General features: G+C 40.5%; 1 protein-coding gene across 1 annotated transcript in view; it reads left to right on the plus strand.

The window, feature by feature from the left end:
- Positions 1-8,948: 8,948 nt before the first annotated feature.
- CRACR2A (calcium release activated channel regulator 2A) overlaps positions 8,949-23,387 on the plus strand; it is a 68,968-nt gene continuing 54,529 nt past the window's right edge. Inside the window, exons 1-2 of the mRNA XM_013956256.2 lie at positions 8,949-9,103; positions 22,425-22,663. Coding sequence (XP_013811710.1) covers positions 22,496-22,663 — 168 coding nt within the window. The 5' untranslated portion in view covers positions 8,949-9,103; positions 22,425-22,495. The remainder of the gene's footprint in view (positions 9,104-22,424; positions 22,664-23,387) is intronic.

A 23,387-nucleotide genomic window follows, 5' to 3' on the forward strand; every position in this document is an offset into this window, starting at 1 on the left:
GATGGAGACTCCACAACTTCTCTGGGCAACCTGTTCCAGTGCTCAGTCACCCTCACAGTAAAGAAATTTTTCCTCATGTTCAGATGGATCTTCCTGTGTTTCAGTTTGTGCCTGTTGCTTCTCGTCCTATCGTTGGACACCACTGAGTAGAGTCTGGCCCCATCGTCTTTATACCCTTCTTTCAGATATTTAAATGCATTGATAAGATCCCTCCGAAGTCTTCTCTTCTCCAGGCCTGATAGTCCCAGCTCTCTCAGCCTTTCCTCATATGAGAGATGCTCTAGTCCCTTAATCATCTTAGTAGCCCTTTGCTGAACGTGATCCAGTAAATCCACATTCCTCTGGTGCTGGGGAGCCCAGAACTGCACACTACTCCAGGTGTGCCCTCAGGAGGGCTGAGTAGAGGGGAAGGATCACCTCCCTAAGGGAGGATCACCTTCTCTTAGGGAAATAGCTCAAGATCTTTAATGATGGCATGTTTTTAAGACCAGTTTACGGTTCAGCAAACTGTGGACTCTTTAGTAAATTAGAGCCATGTTATGGTACAGACTTGAAGAGTTCTATCTACTATACTTCTGGCTCCACATCCTTGCAGTAAAGTTTCCCTAAACTGTGGTTTGGTTTGGTTTTTACTTGAAAAGCTAATCCATTTTAGTTTGAGCAATCTGAAGGCTGTGGCTGTGAGATGTGATATGAAAAAAATGAACATGAAGAGCTGATTGCAGGTCCCACTGGGAATGTTGTGGCTCTTAATATTTCAGAAATGGTTTTGCTTAGCCTCAAGAGAAAGGGATCAGAGGAGCATGGTAAACATGAGGAATACATGAAGACTGTACTTTTTAAGGGGGACAAAAAAGGTCACTGTAGATTAGATAGCTAATTTGGTTTGCTTTGAAAGCCACAAGCAGACTTCTGAGCTCTCTGACCTGCAATTGGGAAGAACGGATACTGTCTCCTGAGGGGCAGGGCAAATAAGTAATGCATATCTTTAGTCTTCTTGCTTTTTAAACTGTTGATTTACACAAATATACCTATTAATTCATGCTTTAGGATGGAGTTGATGTTGTCTTACTGGAAAAAGTGCCAGTTTATGCAACAGCTTTAATTAACCCACAATATCATGTACCAATGTTTAGCTAAGATTTAAGAAAAAACATTTCTAATGCAGGTTACAGGGTAGGAAATATTTTTCTTGTTATTATTTCATGTATTATACATTAAGCTCAAGAATGGTCTAACCTGGTGTCCAGAAAGTCAAGCAAAAGTGGCAGGAGGCCTGCATGGATAAATAAGGAGCTCCAGACTAAACTCAAACATAAAAAGGAAGCATACAAGAGGTGATAGCAGGGTCAGATGACCTGCTATATAGAGGCACTGTCTGAGCATGCAGGTATGGGGTGAGGAAAGCCAAAGCCTGCCTGGAGTTGAATCTGGTGAGGGGTGCAAAGGACAACAAAAAAGGCTTCTACAGATATATCAGCAGCAGCAAAAAATTAGGGGAAATGTGGGCCTGCTGCTGAATGGGGCAGAAGACCTGGTAACAAAGGGCATGGAAAAGGCTAGAAAGGAAAAGGTACTCAGTGCTGCCTTCTTATTGGTAAGATTTGCCCTCAGGATTCCCAGGCCCCTTAGAGAAATGACAGTCTGGTGCAATGAAGACTTACCCTCAGTAGAGGAGGATCAGATTAGGGAATATTTAAACAAACTGAATATACACAAGTCCATGGGAACTGATGGGTTACATCCACAAGTGTTGAGGGAGCTGCCTGATATCACTGTCAGGCGACTCTTGATTATCTTTGAAAGGTCATGGTAATCAGGGGAGGTTCCTGAGGACTTGAAGAAAGCAAACGTCACACCCATCTTCAAGAGGGGCAAGAAGAAGGATCTGGGGAACTACAGGCACCTGGCTAACTTCACCTTGATCTTGGGAAGGTGTTGGAGCAGACCCTCCTGTAAACTATTTCCAAACATACTAAGGACAAGAAGGTGACTGTGAGTAGACAGCATGGATTTACAAAGGGGAAATCAATCTGATATAGCTTTCTACAAGGAAATGACAAGTTCTGTGGATGAGGGGAGAGCAGTGGATGTTGTTTCCCTTGATTTTAGTAAGGCTTTTGACATTGTCTACCCAACATCATCATTGACAAGCTGATGAAGTAATGGATTGGATAAATGGACTGTGAAGTGGATTGAAAAATGGCTGGATTGCTGGGCTCAAAGGGTTGCAATCAGTGGCACAGAGTCCAGCTGGAGGCTAGTCACTAGTGGTGTCCCCTAGGGATTGTTACCCAGGGGTTGATACTAGGACCAGGATCGTTTAATATCTTCATTAATGACCTGAATGATGGGACAGAGTGTACCCTCAGGAAGTTTTTAGATGATACAAAATTAGGAGTGATTGATACACCACATGGTTGTGCTACCACTTAGAAGGACCTCAGCAGGCTGGAGAAATGGACAGAGAGGAACCTCATGAAGTTCAACAAGGGAAATACAAAGTCCTGCACCTGAGGAGGGATAATCTCATGCACCAGTATTGGCTGGAAAAAAGTATATGAGGGTCCTGGTGGACAACAAGCTGAACATGAGCCAGCAATGTGCCCTTGCAACTAAGAAGGCCAGCAGCATCCTGGGCTATGTAAGGAAGAGAATTGCAAGCAAGTCAGGGGAGGTGATTCTTCCCCTCTGCTCAGCCCTGGTGAGACCACACCTGGAATGCTATGCCAGTCCTGGGCTACCCAGTGTAAGGAAGATATGGGCATACTGGAGCAAATCCAGCAAAGATGAGTAAGCTACTAGAGTATCTGACACATGAGGCAATGCTGAGAGAACAGGGATTGTGTAGCCTCAAGAAGAAAAGGCTTGCTGGGTTGGGGGAGGGGGTGAGAAAAGAGGACAAAGCCAGATTCTTTACAGTAGTGCCCAGTGAAAGGACCGGAGGCAACGGACACAAACTGATATACCAGAAATTCCATTTAAACATGAGAAAACCCCTTTTTACTGTGAGGGTGGTCAAATACTGCAACAGGTTGCCCAGAGAAGTTGCAGAGTCTCCATCCTAGAAGCTTTTTAAAACCTGACTGAATAAGGCCCTGAACAACCTGCTTTAGTTGATCATGCTTTGAGCAGGGGGATTGGAATAAATGACCAAAATAGTCACTCCACGATTAAAGCTCGATCTTAAAGAAAGAAAGAGAGGAAGGAAAAAAAAAAAAGCCATGCTTTTTTTCCCCAATATAGCCTTGCAAAGCAGTTATACCATTGCAATTTTGGAGTATATCTCTATCTTTAAAGTCACACTAGCATGAAAAGTCAAACATTTTCTTTACTCTGGAAAGTGAGGTGATTCAAGAGCAGGTCAAGCTGCAGGACCTCCAGTTTCCTAGCTGTCAGTTAATACAGTTTCCATTTTTATAGCCAAGCTGTACATTTCTTGCATTGTGTTTACATCTCTAGTTTCTGTGATTTTTCTTCTGATCCCTTGGCATAAAAAAGGGAAACATATGATGAAAGAATGTTGAGCTTTACTGTTGCGTTCCCTCAGGTTGCGTAATTTTAAAGGCAATTAAAAGCTGCATTATTGTGGAAAAGTAGGCCTGTTACTAAAAGCCTTAACATGGAAAGAAACCTACCCTTTGCATCCTGACAGTATGATGGCTCTCCAGACTGAAATAAACACCCATCACCGCAACACAGGCTGTTTTATTTAAAGGGTAGGGTTTTTCTTTTTATATTGTGTTTGGCATTTCCTGACTTAGTGCTGCAAGCTGTCCTGTGCCTAGCACCTGCTGCTGTTCACAGTTCTGGCATTCGCATAACCCAGTGGTAGAGACTGTCATCCAGTTTCTAACTCCTTTTACATTAAACATAGCAGTCAGAAAGATCCTGGCTCTGGACAATATCTTTTGGTTTGCACCCTTAGATTTTTCAAATGTTCTTGCTATTGTTTTATTCCTTGAAAGAAAGCAAGTGAATTTGTACCCTAGACGTCACTGAGGACAATTTTGGACCAATATAAAAGGGCGGAATTCTTTAAAGTGTTCTGTTCACCACTGTAATTTAAGCCTAAGAACTTAGGCTTCTTTATGCTAAGAAGTAGATTCTTGCATATGCAAAAGTAAAACGTTTATTCTTGGACTCCTTCTCCTTGAAGTTAGTTTCATAGTCTCTGACATCATGGATTTGATTCTGGCTCTGTCTGAAGAATAGATTTCTGGCTGCAGAAATCTGTCAGGGTCTTTGACTCTGCCCTTATCAGTTAGGGAACTGAGTGTATATGAAGGTAAGAGATCTGAAACCCCTGAGAGAAATCACAGTCACCATGACTGCAGTTTTGAAAGCATATTTCTACTCTGAAACATGTTTCTTCAGCATCTTGGAGGCTGAGATTTTCAAGGTAGTATACATGAACCAGATATTCTAATCCAACCGAATTTCAATGGGATAAACTCACTCTTATGCAGTCTGTGAAAGTAGTTCATTCCTTGTGTGGCTTTTCTGGGGTTTGATAATTACAGTCTCTTACAGTGAGCTGTTGATAGTCCTCTAAGAGACATAGATAGTTGCTCCTGATTCCTGCCACTCCTCCTGCCTATGAAAACTTTGATCCAAGCCCCCAATTTTTTTTAACTCTTTTCCCCACTCTGCTAAAAAAGCAAAATCAAAAAGCAAAATCAAAAAGTTGTATTTTAAAGCAGAGGACATAAAATGAATGGGTCTCATGTTGCCACCATCTTCTTCTATTTCTAAACACAAGAAGCTGATTGGGAGCTGCCAACATGGACAAATCATGCCTGAACTTTCAGTGATGAAGTGGCTGGTGCTGTGGACAAGGGGAGGGCAGTGGGTGTCATATACTCTGACCTTAGCAAGGCTTTTGATATAGTCTTGCATAGTCCCCTTATCACCAGGTTGGTGTGACACAGGCTGGGTAAGTAGATGAAAAGGTGCATGGAAAATGGTCTGATGGCTGGGCTCAGGGAACTGTGATCAGTGGTGCTAAGCCTAGCTTGTGGCCAGTAACTAGTGGCATTCTTCAGGGATCAGTACTGGGACCAACACTGTTTAATGTCTTCATTAATGACCTGGATAATAGGATAGAGTTCTCTCTCAGCAAGTTTGCAGATGACACCAGACTGTGGGGAGTGGCCAGTAAGCTAGAGGGCAGGGCTGCTCTTCAGAGGGACCTGGACAGTTCAACTCATGAAGTTCAACAAAAACAAATATGAAGTCCTGCATCTGGGATGGAATAACCCCATGCAACAGTACAGACCAAACCCTGACTATCTAGGAAGCAGCTCTGCAGAAAGGGATCTGGAGGTCCTGGTGGACAAGTTGTACATGAGTCAGCAGTGTTCCCTTGCAGCAAGGAAGCCCAACTGCATCATGAGTGATACTAGTAAGAGTGTAGCCTGCAGGTCTGGAGAAGTTCTTCTATTTGATACTTGTGAGATTGTATCTGGAGTATTGTTTCCACTTTTGGGTTCCCATTGCAAGAAAGACATGGACATACTGCAGCAAGTCTAGTGGAGGGCCACCAAGCTGGTCAGAGGGCTGGAGCACATGGCATATGAGGAGAGGTTGAGAGACCTGGGTTTGTTCGGACTTAAAAACAGAAGGCTCAGGGAAGACATTATTGCTGTTTGCAATGACCTCATTGGAAGCTACAAAAAAGACAAAGCTAGATGCTTCTTGAAGGTATGCAGAGATAGGATGAGAGGCAACAGACACAATTCAGAACATGGAAAATTCCAATCAGATTTAAGGATTTTTATTTCTTTTTTTACCCATGAGAGTGTTCAAATAGTGGAACAGGTGTCCCAGCGAGGCTACGGAATCTCCATCCTTGGAGATGTTCAAGACTTGACTGGACAAGTCCCTGAGCAACCTGATGTGATTAGACCTGGTTGAGTAGGACTAGAAGACTTCCAGAGGTCTCTTCCAACCTAAATTATTCAAAATTCTATGTCTTTCTGCTAATAGGTTGGTCATGCTGTCTTTTAAGTTCCATCAGAATTCTGCACTGTGTACCATCTGGGACTGCTAACAAATTTGTCAATTTGTTTTAGCATCTCCACTTGTCGGCTCAGTCTCTGATACTGTATTATCAGAAGACAGAAGATTGTTGGTAGCTATCTGTAGAAGGACTTTCACGCTGAGTGGGAAAAATTCAAGACTGGAAAGGCATGTGTTGTGGTTTTGAGGTCCTGAAATTCAATATCTGCACTGAGATGTGATCAACATAGAGACCGTTAAGAAAAACAGAAGCGTGTGTCTTCATTACTTAAAAATATTTTCAAGGAAAATATAAGCCACATCCTGATCATTTGAGCAATACCCACATATCTAGTTAAGAACAGAATTCAGCGCTTGAAAAAGGTTTAAAGTTACAAAATAGCTATTCTTAAGATTGAATTTGTTTTGTCTGTGAACTCCTCCATGCTACATGGCAACCTCAGAATGGCCACTGCCTAGCCCAGTATCCTGTCTGATAGAGGTTAGGAGCAAATGTTTAAAGTGTAAGAAGCACAACAAGTAGAAAGTGACATTTCCTCTCCTACAATGTGTCAATGGTAAATAGTTTCAGCACTTAACTGATCTTGATTTTGCATTTCATGTTTAATAGCTCTTGAAGGAGCTTTCTTCCATGAATTTGTCTAATCACTTCACCATATCTCTTACCAGTGAATTCCATAATTTGTGTGTTATGAGAAGCTTCCTATTGTTAGCACACTGCCTGATGATTTCCCTTCTGTCCACAATGTTTTGTGAGAAACAAAGGGGAGTCGAACAGAATGACTGGTCCCTTTCTCATAACAGAAAACATAGGAGTGGTTGTTTTGTGAAGAACAAACAACAGTCATTCTTGGTTTGACTTCTCAGTGCTTCCTGGTGATGTTCTGAGTCATTTCTTTGCTAGTGCAAGGGTTCCTAATATATTAACCTCTGTTCATACAGAAGCTGTTTCATAGTCTTGATACTCTTCTGTGTCCCTTCCAGTTCTTCCACACTTTTTGGATAGGGATATCCACTTAATTACCTACTTGGGCTCTTCTTATAAGATACTTCTGCAACTCTTCACGGTCAATTTAATTTCTTACTACTTACTACTAATTATGTATTATCAGCCAGTCTCCTTTCATTTTGAAAATGAGTATTCACACCTTTTATTTTCCTATCTTTTCATTACTTTTTAAGCCACAAGAAGACATTTCCCTTTCTCTCATGACAGCCTAGGTCTTCAAAGACCTTTTAATGAGGAACCCTGTCAAACTTCTTGAAAATCTAAATATATTTTACCTACCCGATTCCTTTTGTTCATGTGACATTGGTTCTTTGAGATATGACTTCCCTCTGCAAAACCACTTTGACTCTCCTCCATTCTAACACATTGATTCATGTGTCTGCTGGTTTTCTTTTTTGGTTTGGTCAATTTGTCCAGTATGGCATTTTACAGGTTGGTAGTTAACCATATCCATCATCTTCCACTCCTTTAGCACTGTACTGATTTAATCAACAGTTCAACATTTTCATATTTAAATTCCCTTGGAACATTTGGGTGAATGCTATCTCTTTGTGATATGTTACAATTTGTTGTATTGTGTTCTAAGGCCTCCCCTACCAATGCTTCAGTCCCAAGACTGTTCTTCATACTTAATAAAGAAAAGGAAGTTATCTAATCTTCCATACTGAACATCAATTCGCCTAGCTTTTCCAGCTCTGGCCAAACTTTGCTTTATCTCTGTTGTCTACTTGCCCCACAGATCCTGGCAACAGGCTTGAGCTTCTGGTTTGTTTGACAATGTTTTTGGTGTTAACTGGAGTGTTCCTAAGTTGCTCTTCAAAAATCTTAATTGTGCCATCTTATGATTTTACTTGCTGATTTATGCTTTTTTTCTCCATTTTTCTTATTTTTAAACAACTTCTACTTTATAAAGAGCTTTTTACTTCTAATTGCTGTCTTTATACTGTTATTTAATCATGTATAATTGTGTGAAGCAGACAGTTTTGGAGGCAGTCTGTTTCATAGCCTTTTGTGGCTATATATGTACACTGAGCAGGTAATATAATACATTTAATCATTATATATGTAACATGTTATATGCCTATAAACATCTTTATGCCACCTGCCATTGTATTGCTATTTCAGCTGTCCCTTTTAATTTCCTTCTAAGTATTTCTCAGTTCATGAAGATGCCCATTGTGAAGTCAAACACAACTGGGTGAATTGCTCTAGCAAGTATGCTGAATGGGAATATATCATGAGGACCATGCCTTAAGAGCTCTTCTGCCATTGCAACATCTACAGCGATGAGAACTAAGTCGAGTTTTTTTCTCTTCTGGGGGGGGAGGGATGTTCTCAGAGAACCTGGTCCCAGATGCAGACATTTACACATCGTAGCATGACGTTTTTCAAAATATACTTTGGGCTACTTGAAATCTCTGAATCAATTGGATGTGAAATCAGTTCTGTCATCTGTTGTCATCTTCTGTACATGGGCAACTGGACTTGGGACAGTTTGAGAAGCTGGCCCATTTCCATCAGCTGCACCTTAAGATCCTGTTGTGGACAAGCTGTCCCACACTTCTTCAAACCCCTCTGCCTTGTGTCATTCAGGTTACATGGAGATGACAAGTCCACATACTTCCCCCAGAAAGCCATCGTGCACTTAGTCCTGGCTGCACCTGCAGCAAGGATGGCAGTGCCTAGTGGAGGTCCCCTGGCTCTCCAGCGTGACCCAGCCACGGTTCCAGGTCGGCTCTTCCGAGCCAGAGGCGAGCGGACCCTGCGCTGCAGTGGCCTGTGGGGGTGCTTGGCGCCGCGCCGCACCAAGTTCCGACGCTGCTCAGCGCCCCCAGGAAGGTGGTGGCGGGCGGGAGGAGGCCGGCTTGCCGTGGTCCCGCCCCCACAGCGCAGCCCGCCTGTAGTCGATCACGCCACCTGCGTCCCAGCAAAGTTTAGGAAGTTGTTTCAACCTTCCTCCACTCTTACTGCCACACTAGCTGAGGCGCACGCAGGGGAAGGCCGGCCGCACCAGCTAGCCAGCAGGGCTTGAATTGTACCTTTGCCCGGGCACCTGCAAGGAGCAACTGGGAGGTGAGTTGGGGCCAGAAGAGTCCGGGGAGGAGAGAGGAGAAGACGGTGCAAAGCCAGATCCTTCTAGCTGAGCTGCTGGCAGAAACGCACCCGCGGCCTATGCTTTGCCTGTCCCTGCAGATCCAGGGTGTCTCAGCAATGCTCTGCTCTTTCTCTGCGCTCCACCTGTTAAGAGTTTTGCTTCCTGCGCAGGGCTGTCTGCGAGAGGACATCACCTTGCAGGCTCTGTGTGTCCTGGCAGAGCTTAGCAGATGCCGGCACCTTGCGAGTGATAGCCATTATCTCTGTATTTCCTGTGCCCAAGTGCTGAGCAGCATCTCTGCCCCTTCCCTTGGGAGTGGTGGCTGCTTTTACAGCAGGGCAGGAGGCATCTGCCAGGCCGGAACTTAGAAAAGCTCGGAGGGGAGGCCCAGCCCCCCGGCTAGTCGCTCAGCGAGAGGCTGCCACGCTGGCTGCGGTGCAGCTGTAGTGAGGCAGTGTTTCTTCAGCCTCTCTGAGTGTTGCACACAGCACTCGTAGCCCCTGACCCTTCTCAGCCCTAAGCTCACTCTTTCACTGAAAGGCAGCAGGTTAGAGCCACAGTGGTCACAGAACAGGAGACTGTTCCTGGACCCCACTATGCCCTGCTTCCCTTCTCTGAATAGTAGTTATACCAACACTGGAGCAAAATGGGGTGAGAAGCTTGCGTTCAGAAAGTTATTTAAGTATCCTGGAGTGTGAAATGTTGTGGTTCCTTCTGCATAAAGAGCATTATAAAGGTGGTGCCCAAGAGTGCTGTAACTGATATTCTGTGTAGTGGTTCTACTACAGTCCTCATGTAGCTTCACACTGAGGCCAAATGAGTGTCCGTACAGGAACTCAGTTCTGTCCTGGTTACTTTTAGAGCTGTCTAGCTGGTTTTCAGTGTATACTTCATGCAAATGGAAAAGGTAATTGACTGAAACTGTGGATGGTGACTGCCTTCAGGGTGGGGACAGATCCACCAACTGCTCATTGAAGCTGAAAGCAATGCTGTTACTGATAGTTACAAAGACGATGCTTGTATTCCCTTACACTAATTTGGTATCAGTCTTACACTGCTTGCCCCTAGTGTGGTACTGATTTAGTTTTCTGCCGTTCTTGATACTGAACATTTTTTTATGACTCCAAATGATAGTTACAAAGGAACTTTTTGCTGCCAAGACATTATTATATTTCTTAATATATACAAGCAGTATAACAGATTTTTGCTGCAAATAATGAAACTTGGGTACTGCTACAATTGGGAAATGGTCCGATCCCTCTGTAATTCAGCATTTTTAATCTTTAGTGATTCTTTCATCCCAAATACACACTCTGACTAATTTAACATACTTTTCTACTTTCTTTTTGCAACTTTGTGTTTTTCAACATGTCTCCAGGTTAGTTTCACTTTTCCTTTTAGCTGGGTTATATGAATTCTTGTATATAAGTCCAGCGAAGGGCTACAAAGATGATGAGGGGACTGGAGCAGCTCTCTTATGAGGAAAGACTGAGAGAGCTGGGCCTGTTTAGCCTGGAGAAGAGAAGGCTCAGAGGAGATCTTATTAACGTGTACAAGTATCTTAAGGGAGGGTGTCAAGAAGATAGGACCAGACTCTTTTCAGTGGTGCCCAGTGACAGGACGCGAGGCAACAGGCACAAACTGAAACACAGACAATTCCATCTGAACATGAGGAAAAACTTCTTTATTGTGAGGGTGACAGAGCACTGGAAGAGGTTGCCCAGAGAGGTTGTGGAGTCTCCTTCTCTGGAGATATTCAAAACACGCCTGGATGTGATCCTGTGCAACGTGCTCTAGGTGACCCTGCTTGAGCAGGGGTGTTGGACTAGATGATCTCCAGAGGTCCCTACCAACCTCAACCATTCTGTGATTCTGTGATATTGCTAAAAGTTTATCAGTTGTCTGTGGGATGTCCTAGCCCCTCAGATGTCTGGTCCCCAAACTTCTCACTGGGGACTTCAGTACTGTTCAACTTGAGAAGATAACTGTTACACCCAAAAGAGTGAAAATTATATGTCAGTCTTCTCTGTACTAAATACAGCTTACTAACACCAAACACAGTTTACTAAAATGAAAAAAAAGTCTGTATTTCAACTACAAGGAACAGATGTATTTCTGGCAACTGATTAAGTAGCAAAAGAGATTTAGGGCAATAATAGTTAACAGTCTCCTAATCTGGAGGATTAGTCTCCTAATCTATGGAGACTTAAATTCATTGCGGATGAAATGAAACAGATGATATATTTGGTTCTGTTTGAGACACTTCTCCCCCCTTTTTCTCCTATTGTGTGGTGGACTGGAAAAGAACTGTAACGAAAGTAGCAGAAGTTAATGCACTAGAGAACATTACTGTGCAAGCTTTTCTTGTGGTTTCCCCAGCCCACAGGATTGATATCGTGTTTATCGCAGATCTCTCTCTTTTCGTCCCCCTGTTTTCATTCACTGACAAATGATATGCTCTCATGATTTTGCAGATAAGTAAATGGTGGCCATTTGGAGGGGTAAAGAATATGCTGCTCTGCCCAGATCCCCTCTCCATTGTTTGCTAATTTGCAGAATAAGTATGTAAGAATGTATAAATTGACTTATGAAGAGGGAGTTAGGTTTTTTTAGTTTTTTTTCTCTTACTAAAAAGGCAGATTTAATCAGTTTAAGTTAAACCTGAAGTAACAACATAATAGATTCCACCATCCATGACTCATCCATGCAGAAACAGCAGCATGCCTTTGTGGAGAAATGGATTGAAATTCAGTTAAAGACTTTGGAGCTCTCTCCAGACATAGATCTGTCCAGATCAGGCCTAGAGTTTTCAGTCTACACAGCAAGTGTTTTACATCAGACCATCAGTTAGGTGATCCATTGCCTATAGTGTATCCTCTCATAGAGACCTACTGAAAGTAACTCTTCTTCCCCAGTTTTTCCAAAGGCAAAAATGTCAGACCGTGACAAAATCGTAATTTCCCTGTAGACCTTTACACTGTTCCATACAAGGCACAGTGAGAGACAGATACACTGAGAGTAAGGCTATGCTCACCTGCAGCTTTGGGGCTGAAATGAGTTGGATACATGTACCAACTCAGATTGTTCTTTCCTTTGATGTAATTCCACTGAATACTTCCTTAAAGAATTGGTCTGCTTTCTGAAGTCAACTCACAATCTCTCCTATGCTCCATAAAGAAGCATTTTTTGCTCTCCTTTTGACTCTTTCATTGTATAGACAGGTGTGATATAACCTCTCCCTTCCAGGAAGTGATCCATAAACTCATATTCACTCTTTTAATTGCAAGGATTTTTTTTTTTTCTGTGCGACTGGTTTTTCACTTTCTGTGTTTCACTTTTGCTTTCTGAATTACCAAATTAAACAACTGCATTTTCTCATAGTATTAAATATAAAATAGTAGCAAGGCTGATAAACCTTATCAGAAATAGGTCTGCAAGTTAACTAGAGAATTAAAAATGTTCCCTACTATGTATCTCTTACAAGCATCTTGATTATTGGCTCTTCCTAAGGGAGGCGCAAGCAGGCTGTCCAGCATTGCTGAACTGTGATATTTTGGAGCATGTGTGTGTTGATCATCCTCCAAAATAAATCTTTGAACCATTTTAATGAGTGAAAGTATGATTTGTTTTTTAGATAGCTCATCAGGCCTCAGATCCTGAAGTATATTTACACTGAACCCCAATGAGAGTTGAGGTGCCAAAGTACCTTTGAAAAAAAAGAGTTTCTAAGTATCATGAAGAATGGTTCAGACATGAGTAAGGTTGGGAGTGAAAGCATATTATTCCTCTCTGGTGAATATTATTGCTTCTTGGCCTTGAAACATGTAGGGTTTCCTAAAGTATGGTAAAAATGAACAGTAACAGGAAGCTTCCTTGATCAGAAATCCGAAGGCTGCTTTCTAGCCAATCCGGTGCCCAGAAAGGCATCTCTCTTTTGGCCTCTTCCTAAATCCACATTCATAACTGTCCTCTGGCTTTCCACATACTTCCTGCTACTGGGAAATGCAGATGCTCACACTCCTGTCAGTCAGTAACTCAGCCCTGAGACTTCTGCAAGTCACTGAGAAACCCTGCTATTCTCCAAAGTTACTTTTGCAAGGCTTCTCGTGCTGCTAAAAGCTTAATGATGCTTTTCCAGCTAGTTTATTCCATAAAGAAACCAAATTTCTTCTTCAGTTTAGCTTGAATAAAGTGTAGGTGGCATATGGTTGTCAGCTTTGCTGAGGTCTGTGACTGCCTTTACATCAGTGACATGTGCAGTCAACCACAAATACCTTGTGACACACTGCTGCATGGTGCCATGTGTAATAAGAGAAAGGGTTAGGCTTAGTGCAGGTGACTGAGTGCCTGAGTGAATGAGCTAGTGCAGTCCCTGTCCATTTTTGCTTCATGATCCAGAGAAGCTGTGAAGAAGATAAGAAATCAGTAACAGTTAACACTGTTACTGTCAGCCTCTTCTGAAGGAAGAACAGATTTTCAGAACCTGTGATACCCCATTAAGGCCTTACAGAATTAGTCTCATTTTCAAGGGTCAGCAGCAGAACAAACAAGAATGACAGGGTGTTAAGCACATTTAAACTTGTCATTTCAGCTTTATGCTTAATGGATTCTGGGGTCTTGTGGCAGTATGTCATGCAGGCTTAATGATACATATGAACTTTCCATACCTTCCCATACTGAGGTGTTCTTTTTTGAAAGAGACAGTGAACTGTACTAATGTGGAAGAAATGCTAAGCCTGTTGCTGTCTTGCCTGTACCTTTTTGATGGATAGACATGTGGCATCTTGTCAGTGAACACTATCAATTCTATTGACAGTATAAGAGAATTTTGTAAAACTCTGCTAAGAGTCAACAGAATTGTTTGCCTGACCAAACAATATTTGTTAACCATTTTATATGTATAAAACACTAAATTCTCAAGTTTTCCTATTTGCAACTTGTCTGGTAAGAGTGGGGATAGAAGTAACTTTTGTTCCTGCAAAACTATGGGATAAATAATAATCTTCAGTTAAGTGGCAGAAGATAGAGAAAAAGGCTTTTGCTGTCGGATATCAATAATTCTGAGTCAGACTGTGCTCTTGACCCTTTGCTGAAGTCAGTAGGAATCTTTCTATTAATTTCAGGAGAGCTGAGTTTCAGTGATCCAAAGGCAGCAGAGAACAGCAGATGGTGCTGTCTTCAGTATAATAAATATTAAGCCCAAGTATTGCTTTGTTTTTTAGTGATGTAATCACTCCTTCTTTGCATCAAAACTGAAGAAATTATACAGGCATAAAAGTAGTATTAAAAGAAAATTAGTTCATGGAGTTGAATAATGTCAATATGTTAACATAACTAAGTGTAACAATACTGACTGCTACCTTTATATTTAAATCTTTGCACGTTTCCACCTCATCTGTATTAATATATTGCTTTCTGTTGTCTTATAGTTTTTGCAAAGAATAAGATCATCAGGTAAGATAGCCTAAACTCTGGATAGGCTGGAAACCATGTTTTGTGTTTCAGAAAGTCATACTGGCCACGGGGAGGGAGTATACTGTTATCTTTAAAGTGGGTGACTATTTTATTTCAGCATGCAATCTTAAGGCATCTCGGTGGTTAGGAAGTGTTACTGATCTACTGTGCTACAATGGAACTACTCCTCATCCCCCCCCCCATAATCCTTGGAAGGGTAATTTGCATTTGTTTATGAAGCTAGCAGTTCTAACCTGGACATGTAACAGATGGGTTCCAGTGCCAAGCTGCGGATTAAAAGCCACTAAATTTTGTGCCTCTACCACAAGAAAGATGCCTCTTTAGTACAACAACTACACAATGAACTCTTTCCTTTTCTTTCTTTTTTTCCCTTTAGTAAGAAGAAAATTTTAATTGTGACCCTTAAAATTAATGACTGAAACATTAAGGATGAAATCATGCAGTAGCATAGAGCAGAATTAACAGCTTTCTTCTGATAAAAAATGGCAGTCCCAGTCTGTTCTCTCTTCTCTGCTTCCAGCCACACCGTCCCATCCTTGTCTTTGTGCTGTGGCCTTGGGCTCTGACACTTCTCTGACATGGTGAGCTCATTCAGCTCACTAAACCAGCAGAAAATGGTGTGCTATTCTTGCCTTTTCTGGAGCAGTTCTTCCCCACATTTAGTAAGTTGAATCAGCAAAAGGTCAGATAAGCAAAGTAAAGGCTAGCTTACTGGGAGTCTTATCCCATATCCCTCAATTAGTCACTGTCAGTTTTATTGTGCTCCATGTCTCAGTCTAATATCTATTTGACTTCCTTCTCATGCTCTTCTTCTGCTATACCTCTATTATATTTGCTCTATTGTGTCACAGACTGCTCTTTGCTCTGATACCTCCTTTTTGCCAGACAAAAATGATTGATTAGGCATACCGTTGCACAGTGGGAAGACACCATGTTGCTGAGCTGTGGCCAGGGTGTGGGCCCCCTTGAAGGGCCTGTGATCCCGACCAAAAGATATTCTCCCTATCTGGAGCCACATACTACAGCCCTTTTTTCTCACATGACTCATCTTCTCTCTTCTGTGCAAAGTCTTGCAGAGGGGTTGTCAGGGAAGTTGAACAGTCTTGCTGAGGAACTTTTGTTAGTTAGCATAGAGTGCAGCATAATGGAGGCAGGGATCCTGCACAATTGCAAGAACTACATTTTGACCAGTTGACTCACAAAGAATGAGGAAGTTGTATTTCCACTTGAAAATAATGATGAATTAAAATCCAATTAAGAAGCCAAAATGATGTACTTCTAATTGTGTTGCCAGAGTTGCTTTTTGTAAAACTATACAGAATGAAGTACACTAAACCTTCTAATTATGGATAATGGATAATGGTTGAAAGATGTATCATTCCTTGACAAACTAGAAGTAGAATATATATTAGATTTCAAGTAATTTCAAACCAAATTTTTGTTGGTTTTGGTGCAGAGAAAAAGTTTTGGTTTCATTCAGTTTTAGTGAGGATTTTTGGAGGAGGCAGAATGTTTCAAGAATTTTTTTGTGAAAATGATGTACCTTTTTTTAAATGTTTGTGTTGACCAGATTTCATTAGCTGAAAGTGGCTCCATATAGCAGCAAGTCATTATGAAACCCTGAAAGATAAGTCAATTAAAAGGAATATATTTTACTTTACCTAAACTATTTCCAGGACTTTAATTCAGAGGTAGTCTGTTTTCAAAGCAAATAATTTGTCAACAGGTAATAATTTCTGCAGGAACATCATATTACAGGTTACGTTGTTCAGTAGTAGAATGATGTGTTTTAATGATTTGCATTTACTTTCAGTGCTGGGGACAATGAAACACAATAAATCGTGCAGTCAGATGAAGCCAGCTGACTGTTGTTTTCACCCTGCTTGGAATGCATTCTGTGTGTTGTAGGGTCCTCCTTCTTAACAGTAGGTTTTGCTTCTCTCAGATAACATTTTCTGTTTTGGAAAGAAGTCAAAGAAATGGTGAAATAGGATATAACGGTTATGTAACTGATAATGTAACTACCGTTTACATGCTAACATTTACAAAAATCTTCATGGCACATTTCTTTCTGACTGTCCTGTTGTGGTCCTTCATAGGAACTCTATCCTGCCTCAGATTTCACCCCTCCACAGTTAAACTCCCCCATCCATGCTGCACTGTCTCCTAAGATGAACACGATGATTGTGCATCATGAGAAAAGCTACCTAGGCAATGAATTCAGACTGTGGGAATGAAAAGAGGCTTTTAGGACAAACTTGCATGTTTTTGCTTGAAAAATCAAATTTGTTTGGAGAAAAGAAAGTCACATTCTTCATCTGGTTAAGTCTAGGTGTTCATATATATGGTTAAGTCAGACAATGCTTTCATGAATGCTTAAAGGATAACTGTTTTAGTCATAATACTAGAGGAAAAATGTGGATATCTTTTCAAGTGCACGGCTTTGTATCTCTGATAGTTGTTATAAATATAGAACTTGAATTTCTATCTTGAACTCAAAAAATCATTAAAAAATGGCTAAAATGACTTTGAGGTCCATTAGTGTTGTCTTCTTTCTTGAAGGACCTGCTACTTTTTTTAAAGGGGGCTAAGGCTGGACTAATCAATCTATATCCAGGCAGGTAAGTAAATGATCTGATTTCAGAGAATCATGAGAATCAACCTGCTTTCAGTAACTTGGGAAAGGGAATAATGAAAATTAAAAAAAAAAAAAAGCTCATTTGCCCTTTGTCTGTGAAAAATATTTATTTTTAAAGTGATTCTTTATAAATTATTCATAGATTCAGCCAGAATCATAGAATCTCAAAATTGTTGAGGTTGGAAAGGACCTCTGGAGATCATCTAGTCCAGCCCCCTCACTCAAAGCATTGTCAACTAGAGCAGGTTGCTCGGGGCCATATACAGTTGGATTGTGAATATCTCTAAGGATGGAGACTCCACAACTTCTCTGGGCAACTTGTTCCAGTGTTTGACCACCCTCACAGTACAAAAGTTTTTTCTTATCTATTCTGCTGGCTTTCAGAGATACTGAGCACCTGAATCACCTTTGAATTACAATTAGAGTTAAAATAAAAAGAAAAGTAAAAATAAGTCCTAAGAAAATATATACTGGAACTCAAAGTCTGCATCAGGTTGTAAACTGAATCATTAGATGATACTGGTGTCTTCATATCTTGTTTTTTTTCTTTTTTTGGTAAGCCATATAACATTTCATAATCTTTTTTCTCTTTTTTATGTATGAAAAGTCTTAAAATTAAACTTTAGGACAAAAAGTATCTACCTATTGTGGTACAGAGAGAAGCTAAAAAAATTCTTTACTGAAATATAGAGACTCAGAAATGGGAATACAATTAAAAGAGCTTCATAAGTTTTTAATAATCACAGTAAGGGAGAATAAGGTTGTCACGATGAGTAACTTCTGAAATCTGTGGATCAGCACTGCTGCGTAACTCTAAATTTTGGTGATTTATGGCACACCAGACTGGAAAATCATGATGGATTAAAATGTCAGTTGAAATATTAGCAGTGACCTGTCTTTTGAAAACCAGTCCAAAAATGTCTCATGATTAATCAGCTGTAAGAAACCTCATAAAGCTCACATCCTTGGTTAGTGTTAATTGGAGCTATGCTGGTTTACATGAGCTCATGATATTACCTATTTTCACATGGTGCTATGTTTGTAGTTAAAAGAATGGAAATTAAAGGTATTAATATAATTTTGAAATTGTAAGAAGTTGGTTTTCTCTGTCAGATGGATGAGCGGAAGGAACTACTTTTATTATTTAGAACTGGCCTTGGAATAATTACACTGCTGCTCCAGTAACATGGCAAATTGCAGTTTTAATCCTTCATGTTATTACCAGTGTTTTCAAGGTAACAGAACACTTTAGGAATTAAGACAAACTGTACCAGCTGTGGAAGCTGGTCTAATGATTAAGAATATTAACGCATGCTCTAATTTAATTTCCTGCTGTATTTAAGATGATAGCTGACTTCTGCTTGCTGTGTAGCAAGTTTTATGGTGTGTATGAAAGGTGGGACACCTTTTAAGAAGGCGAGGCTCCTATGATGCATGTAATTTTATTTTGTGGCATAGAAGTATTTAGAAAGCATGTGACATTTTCTGAATCATATCTGTGCTGTTTGTTGAATGTAAATAACTTTATCAAACAGTACATGGTGCCTCTGTGTTTCACCATTTTTTAATCTGTCTTCATACTTCTCTTCTGTCACATGCAATTGACTGTTATTTGAATAGTCCTTTTTTTACTTAAGGAAGTCTAAGGAACTGTCCACAAATCACAGGAACTAGCAGCATTTGCTCTGGTGATTAGCTTAGACTGTTCCTGCAGTTGTGGCCTTTCAAGAAATTGTTGAGGTTTGAAAAAGAAAAATTTTATGATATCTAAAACCCTAGGGGTGTGAGTCAGATCTTGTCAAGACCATCTTTAGGCTGCACTTATCCCACTGAATTTTGGTATATTTAAACCTGATTTAACATTAGTGTCACTGAGAAGTTGAAATTGATGGTCTGATTTTGATTACCTCTTACACTGGTATCTGTCAAGATTGAACTTTATTGAAGTGAAATTTTAGCTGTGGAAAAGCAAAATGAAAGGAGAATCTGATCCAGATAATACTGCTGTAGTCTGAATCTGGCTTGCCGAGACAGAGTAAAGATTCATCCAGCACCTATACTGTTTCTGAGACTGGCTAATATTGGAAACTTCAGGAAAGGGATTAAGAAACAGAGCAATGACAGAGTGATCTTTCCCTTAGTATAACTTCCCAGCTGATGATTGTTTACAGACTTTCTGAGATAGAAATTTTCAGAAGAGAAAGAGTATAGCTGTTCAGGCAGCTGTCATAGCCAAATGCCCCCTCTTATGTCTGATGTATTTTCCTGTGACAGAAGAGAATGGGGCTTCAGATATGTCTCCTTGTCCTCACGTGTGTGACACAGGACTTTGAATTAGGAACCCTCAGTGCCACCTCAGAGCCCTAAGTTCACCTTTACAACTGATGATGTTGGACCACCCCTATTTTATACTAAGACTGCTGTTCTTTTCCTGGGCACTGCAAGCTTTGCTATGATTTCCCCAGACCTGGTTTTCTCCCGGCTCCAACCTGTGCCAAATTCTACTGCCTCTTTATCACTAGCACCAGGTAACAAGCTCCCCATTATGTTTAGGCTTTTGTTTCAAGAAACCCTAATAAGGAAAACTTTCCTACTTGAAAACCTCCATAAATTCACCGCAGGGTACCTTACATTCTTTGTTTTTTCTCTGCTATCCTTCCAAGTTTGTTTAAGGTAGCTATCAAAAGGTAGTTATATATGTTACATATGTGGGACATATGTTATATGTCCCGTTATATAATCTTACCTGTTTGGTGCAAAACCTTTCTCCTCTGTAGCTCGCAGCCTTTCGGTGCAATACTGTTATACCTTTTGCCATTTATACAACAAACATGGTGAAACACACAGCTCCCCCGAACTCAGAATGATGGCATTTACTAGCCACGTTCATTTTTCAGGGACTGCTTGGGTGTATCAGCACAGGTGGTCTGAGAAGCTTATGGTGACTTTTTGTGTGTAGAGTTCAGTGAGCAGCACTGGAAGGATCACACACTAATGAAATGGATGTCATGCAATGCCAGTATGTTGCATGCATTCTCAGGAGCAACATCTTTATTCAAATAGTTGATCTCTGTGTTTATAAAGTACCCCTGACTGTACTACATGAAAACTGAAGTAAGGCCCGTTATGAGAGGAAGTTTCCTAAAACAGAATGGCATTGTATATGGCCATCAGTTGCCTTCTCTCAAAACGATATTGCTGGGGGGTTTTTTTCATTCTGTTCTGTCATGTGATGACTGTCTTGGGCAATGGTAGAGTTTAGAGGTCTGCCATAGGAAGGATTTTGACAATTGAGTTCTGTGGTCATGAAACCCCTTATTTCAGCCTTGGAGAGTGTTTGAACTACCATCCTGGGATGATCAGAGTTGCAAGAGAGAGTAAGAGAGAGAGAGGGATAGAGAAGAAAAAAATGTTCCAAGAACTGTGTGCTCACCTACATGGGGAAGAGCCCTAGAGCTAGATTATTATGTACTAAATTTACCTACATTTGCAGATATTCTCCAAATGGAGTTTCGAAGTGCTTGGGTGGTTTGCTCATCTAAATCCTGGGCTGGATTGAAGCCAATGGCACTATCCTGTATACAGTGCTTTTGTACTTACCTGCAACATGGAAAGCCCATCCACTTGGAACAATCTGGCATGGGCCAGCTATTAGAGAAATCACTTTGTAAAAGGTCAGAACTAAATGGAAATCCACTGCAAGCCAGAAGTGTGAGAAACTGTACATCTAAGAAGTTCTTGGAAGATGCTGTGTTTTAAGAGGTCATTTTATAAGACGTTGCCTAGTTAGAACTGAAGCATAGAATGAAGCAGACTGCGGCCCTGAGTTACTCTGTCTTGTGATCTTTGGCCTTTTGTCCATAAGAAGCTGAGTAGAAAAACTGTAGTTCTTGTTTTCTTGTACTCTGCCTTCACTTCCATGCAAGACACAGGCCTGTACTCTTACAACAGCATACTTCCCAGATTCGAATAATTCTTGCTGGCTTCTGTGGAATGATTCCAGACTGTGTCAGTCGTGTTGAGTCAGAATCAGCCTTTGTTCCTTTGTATAAAAAGCTTTTCAGCATGCTTTTCTCTATTAAAGATCATCAGACAAATTTGTCACTACTTTAGATAGACATATTTAGAAAAAGAGAAACACAAATCCAAGACTCAGATACGAAGTCAAGTTGCTGCCTGTCGCCTGAGCCCTGGTAACTGTACACATGTTCTTAACCTGTCACAAATGAGCAGTACCTCTGTGAAACAGACGTTTTTTGAACTTGCTTTACTGACTTGTTAATGGGTTAAGAACATGCAGGCAGTCAATTACAAAAGTCAGGTGAAGCATGATTGTTAAACCTCTGAGCCCACTGGTTTTCTGGAAAGCCTGTTCTTTTTGTATTGGTACTGTGTGTTGTATAGTTTAAAATAAGTTTGGAGAGGGAAAAATATTTGCATCAGACATCTCAGAGTGAATTTAAGATAAAATCATACCCAAATGTGTTTTCATGTGGGAGATGTAATATAAATTTTCACAAAGACTTTTTTTGGAGGGTGATTAGGTTATTGAGTCTTGCCACCAAATGCAGCAGGAATTAGTTGTTCTCCTTCATGGGTGAAAGTCAAAGCCCTAGCTAATGAGTGTGAATCTAAATAAATGTTTCAGAATTACATAATCCATTCTCTTTCTCTAAATCTTATTTAATTAATTTAAAGAATGTGATCCATCAGGTTCCATCAGTCATTTGTCATCTTCCGTTCATTAGTTATCATATGGACATGCTGTATTCCAAAGCACTGTCTACAAATTGTGATATGTGGTATTAAGATGATCAGAGTCAAAAGGATACCACTTGAGTACTTGTAGTGTCTTTAAATTATTTTTTTTATATTGCCTATATTTCTTGTGTTTTCTTGTTGTTTACATTAATGGATTGTCTATATTTCTCATTAAATTGGCTGATTTTGCTTTGAGATTCTTTTTCAGAGCTAGTTTTGTCTTCCCCTCCTTCCCCCAGACTCCCCCTCCTGATTCACCATCTCGTTTGCAGTGTCCTTACTCCAGCCTATTAAAGGCAAGCATATTCAGAAAGCTTTTTCTTCTTCTAGGCTTATTGCCTAATTAAAGAGATGGTTGCCAAGAGTTTGTGGAATGCATCATTGAGAAGGTCTGATTAGCCCTTTTTCTTATCTTCCATGCACAGGTTTCAGATTAGAATCTGTGACTAAATGGGATAGTGGCATCCCAAAATATTCCTGTGACCAGACTGTGACAATGGACCGAATGCAAGGAGACTGTGCCAGTCCTGTGTCCCCAGGAGATGCAGAAAGGAGCTGGACTGGAGAACAGGACCCAGAACTGACTGTGTTGGGTAAAGCATATGAGTTCTTTCAGATTTGTGATCTGGAAGGCAAAGGCTTCATCACTCATCAAGACATGCAGGTAAAGCAATATTGGCTATGTGAAATATTACAATGAGAGAAGTTCTTAATGCCCTCAGGATGCTGAGATCAATTAACTTAGAGTTAAAAATCATAATATCATCCTGATAGCTTTGAAGATATATTTAGTATATAAAATAATCTCATTGAAGTCTTACATAATCCTTGCATTTTTTTCCACATACAAAGCAACAAATAAATGGAAAATCAAAGTAACTGCAGTTCAAAAGAACGCTCCAGGAATTTAATTCTATTCTTATTAAGAAAGAGGAAACTCCAGCAAATTCATTACTTTGTGATTTGCCCCAACATCATGAATGTATTCAGTCCATGCATTTTCTCCTATTGTTTTTTCAGCAAAAACAGGTAAACAAAGTCATTCACTTTGGTTTTACCTGTTGAACAGTGGTAAACTCTGAGTTTGATCACATGTGTATGTAGGAGGTATAGAGGAACAGTATTTTAGTATTTTAGTGTTCACAAAAATCCTACTGAATTATTCTTAAAATAATTATAGCATTTTAGGGGCCAAATTCAGATATGCTGAAGCTGTTGGTGAAAAAAACAACCACACAACAAAAATCTTTTGGATTAGCTGAAAAGAGGATTGGGCTCATATTGCAGAAATTATGAAGTGATTTGACCCAGTATGTGGAAGAAAGCAAGAACTTACTCATGCTTGACATGCAAAGCCTCATTTCATTCTGTTAATCCATTCTCAGTTT

Source organism: Apteryx mantelli, chromosome 1, assembly GCF_036417845.1.
Source record: "Apteryx mantelli isolate bAptMan1 chromosome 1, bAptMan1.hap1, whole genome shotgun sequence".
NCBI classification, from domain to species: Eukaryota; Metazoa; Chordata; class Aves; order Apterygiformes; family Apterygidae; genus Apteryx; species Apteryx mantelli.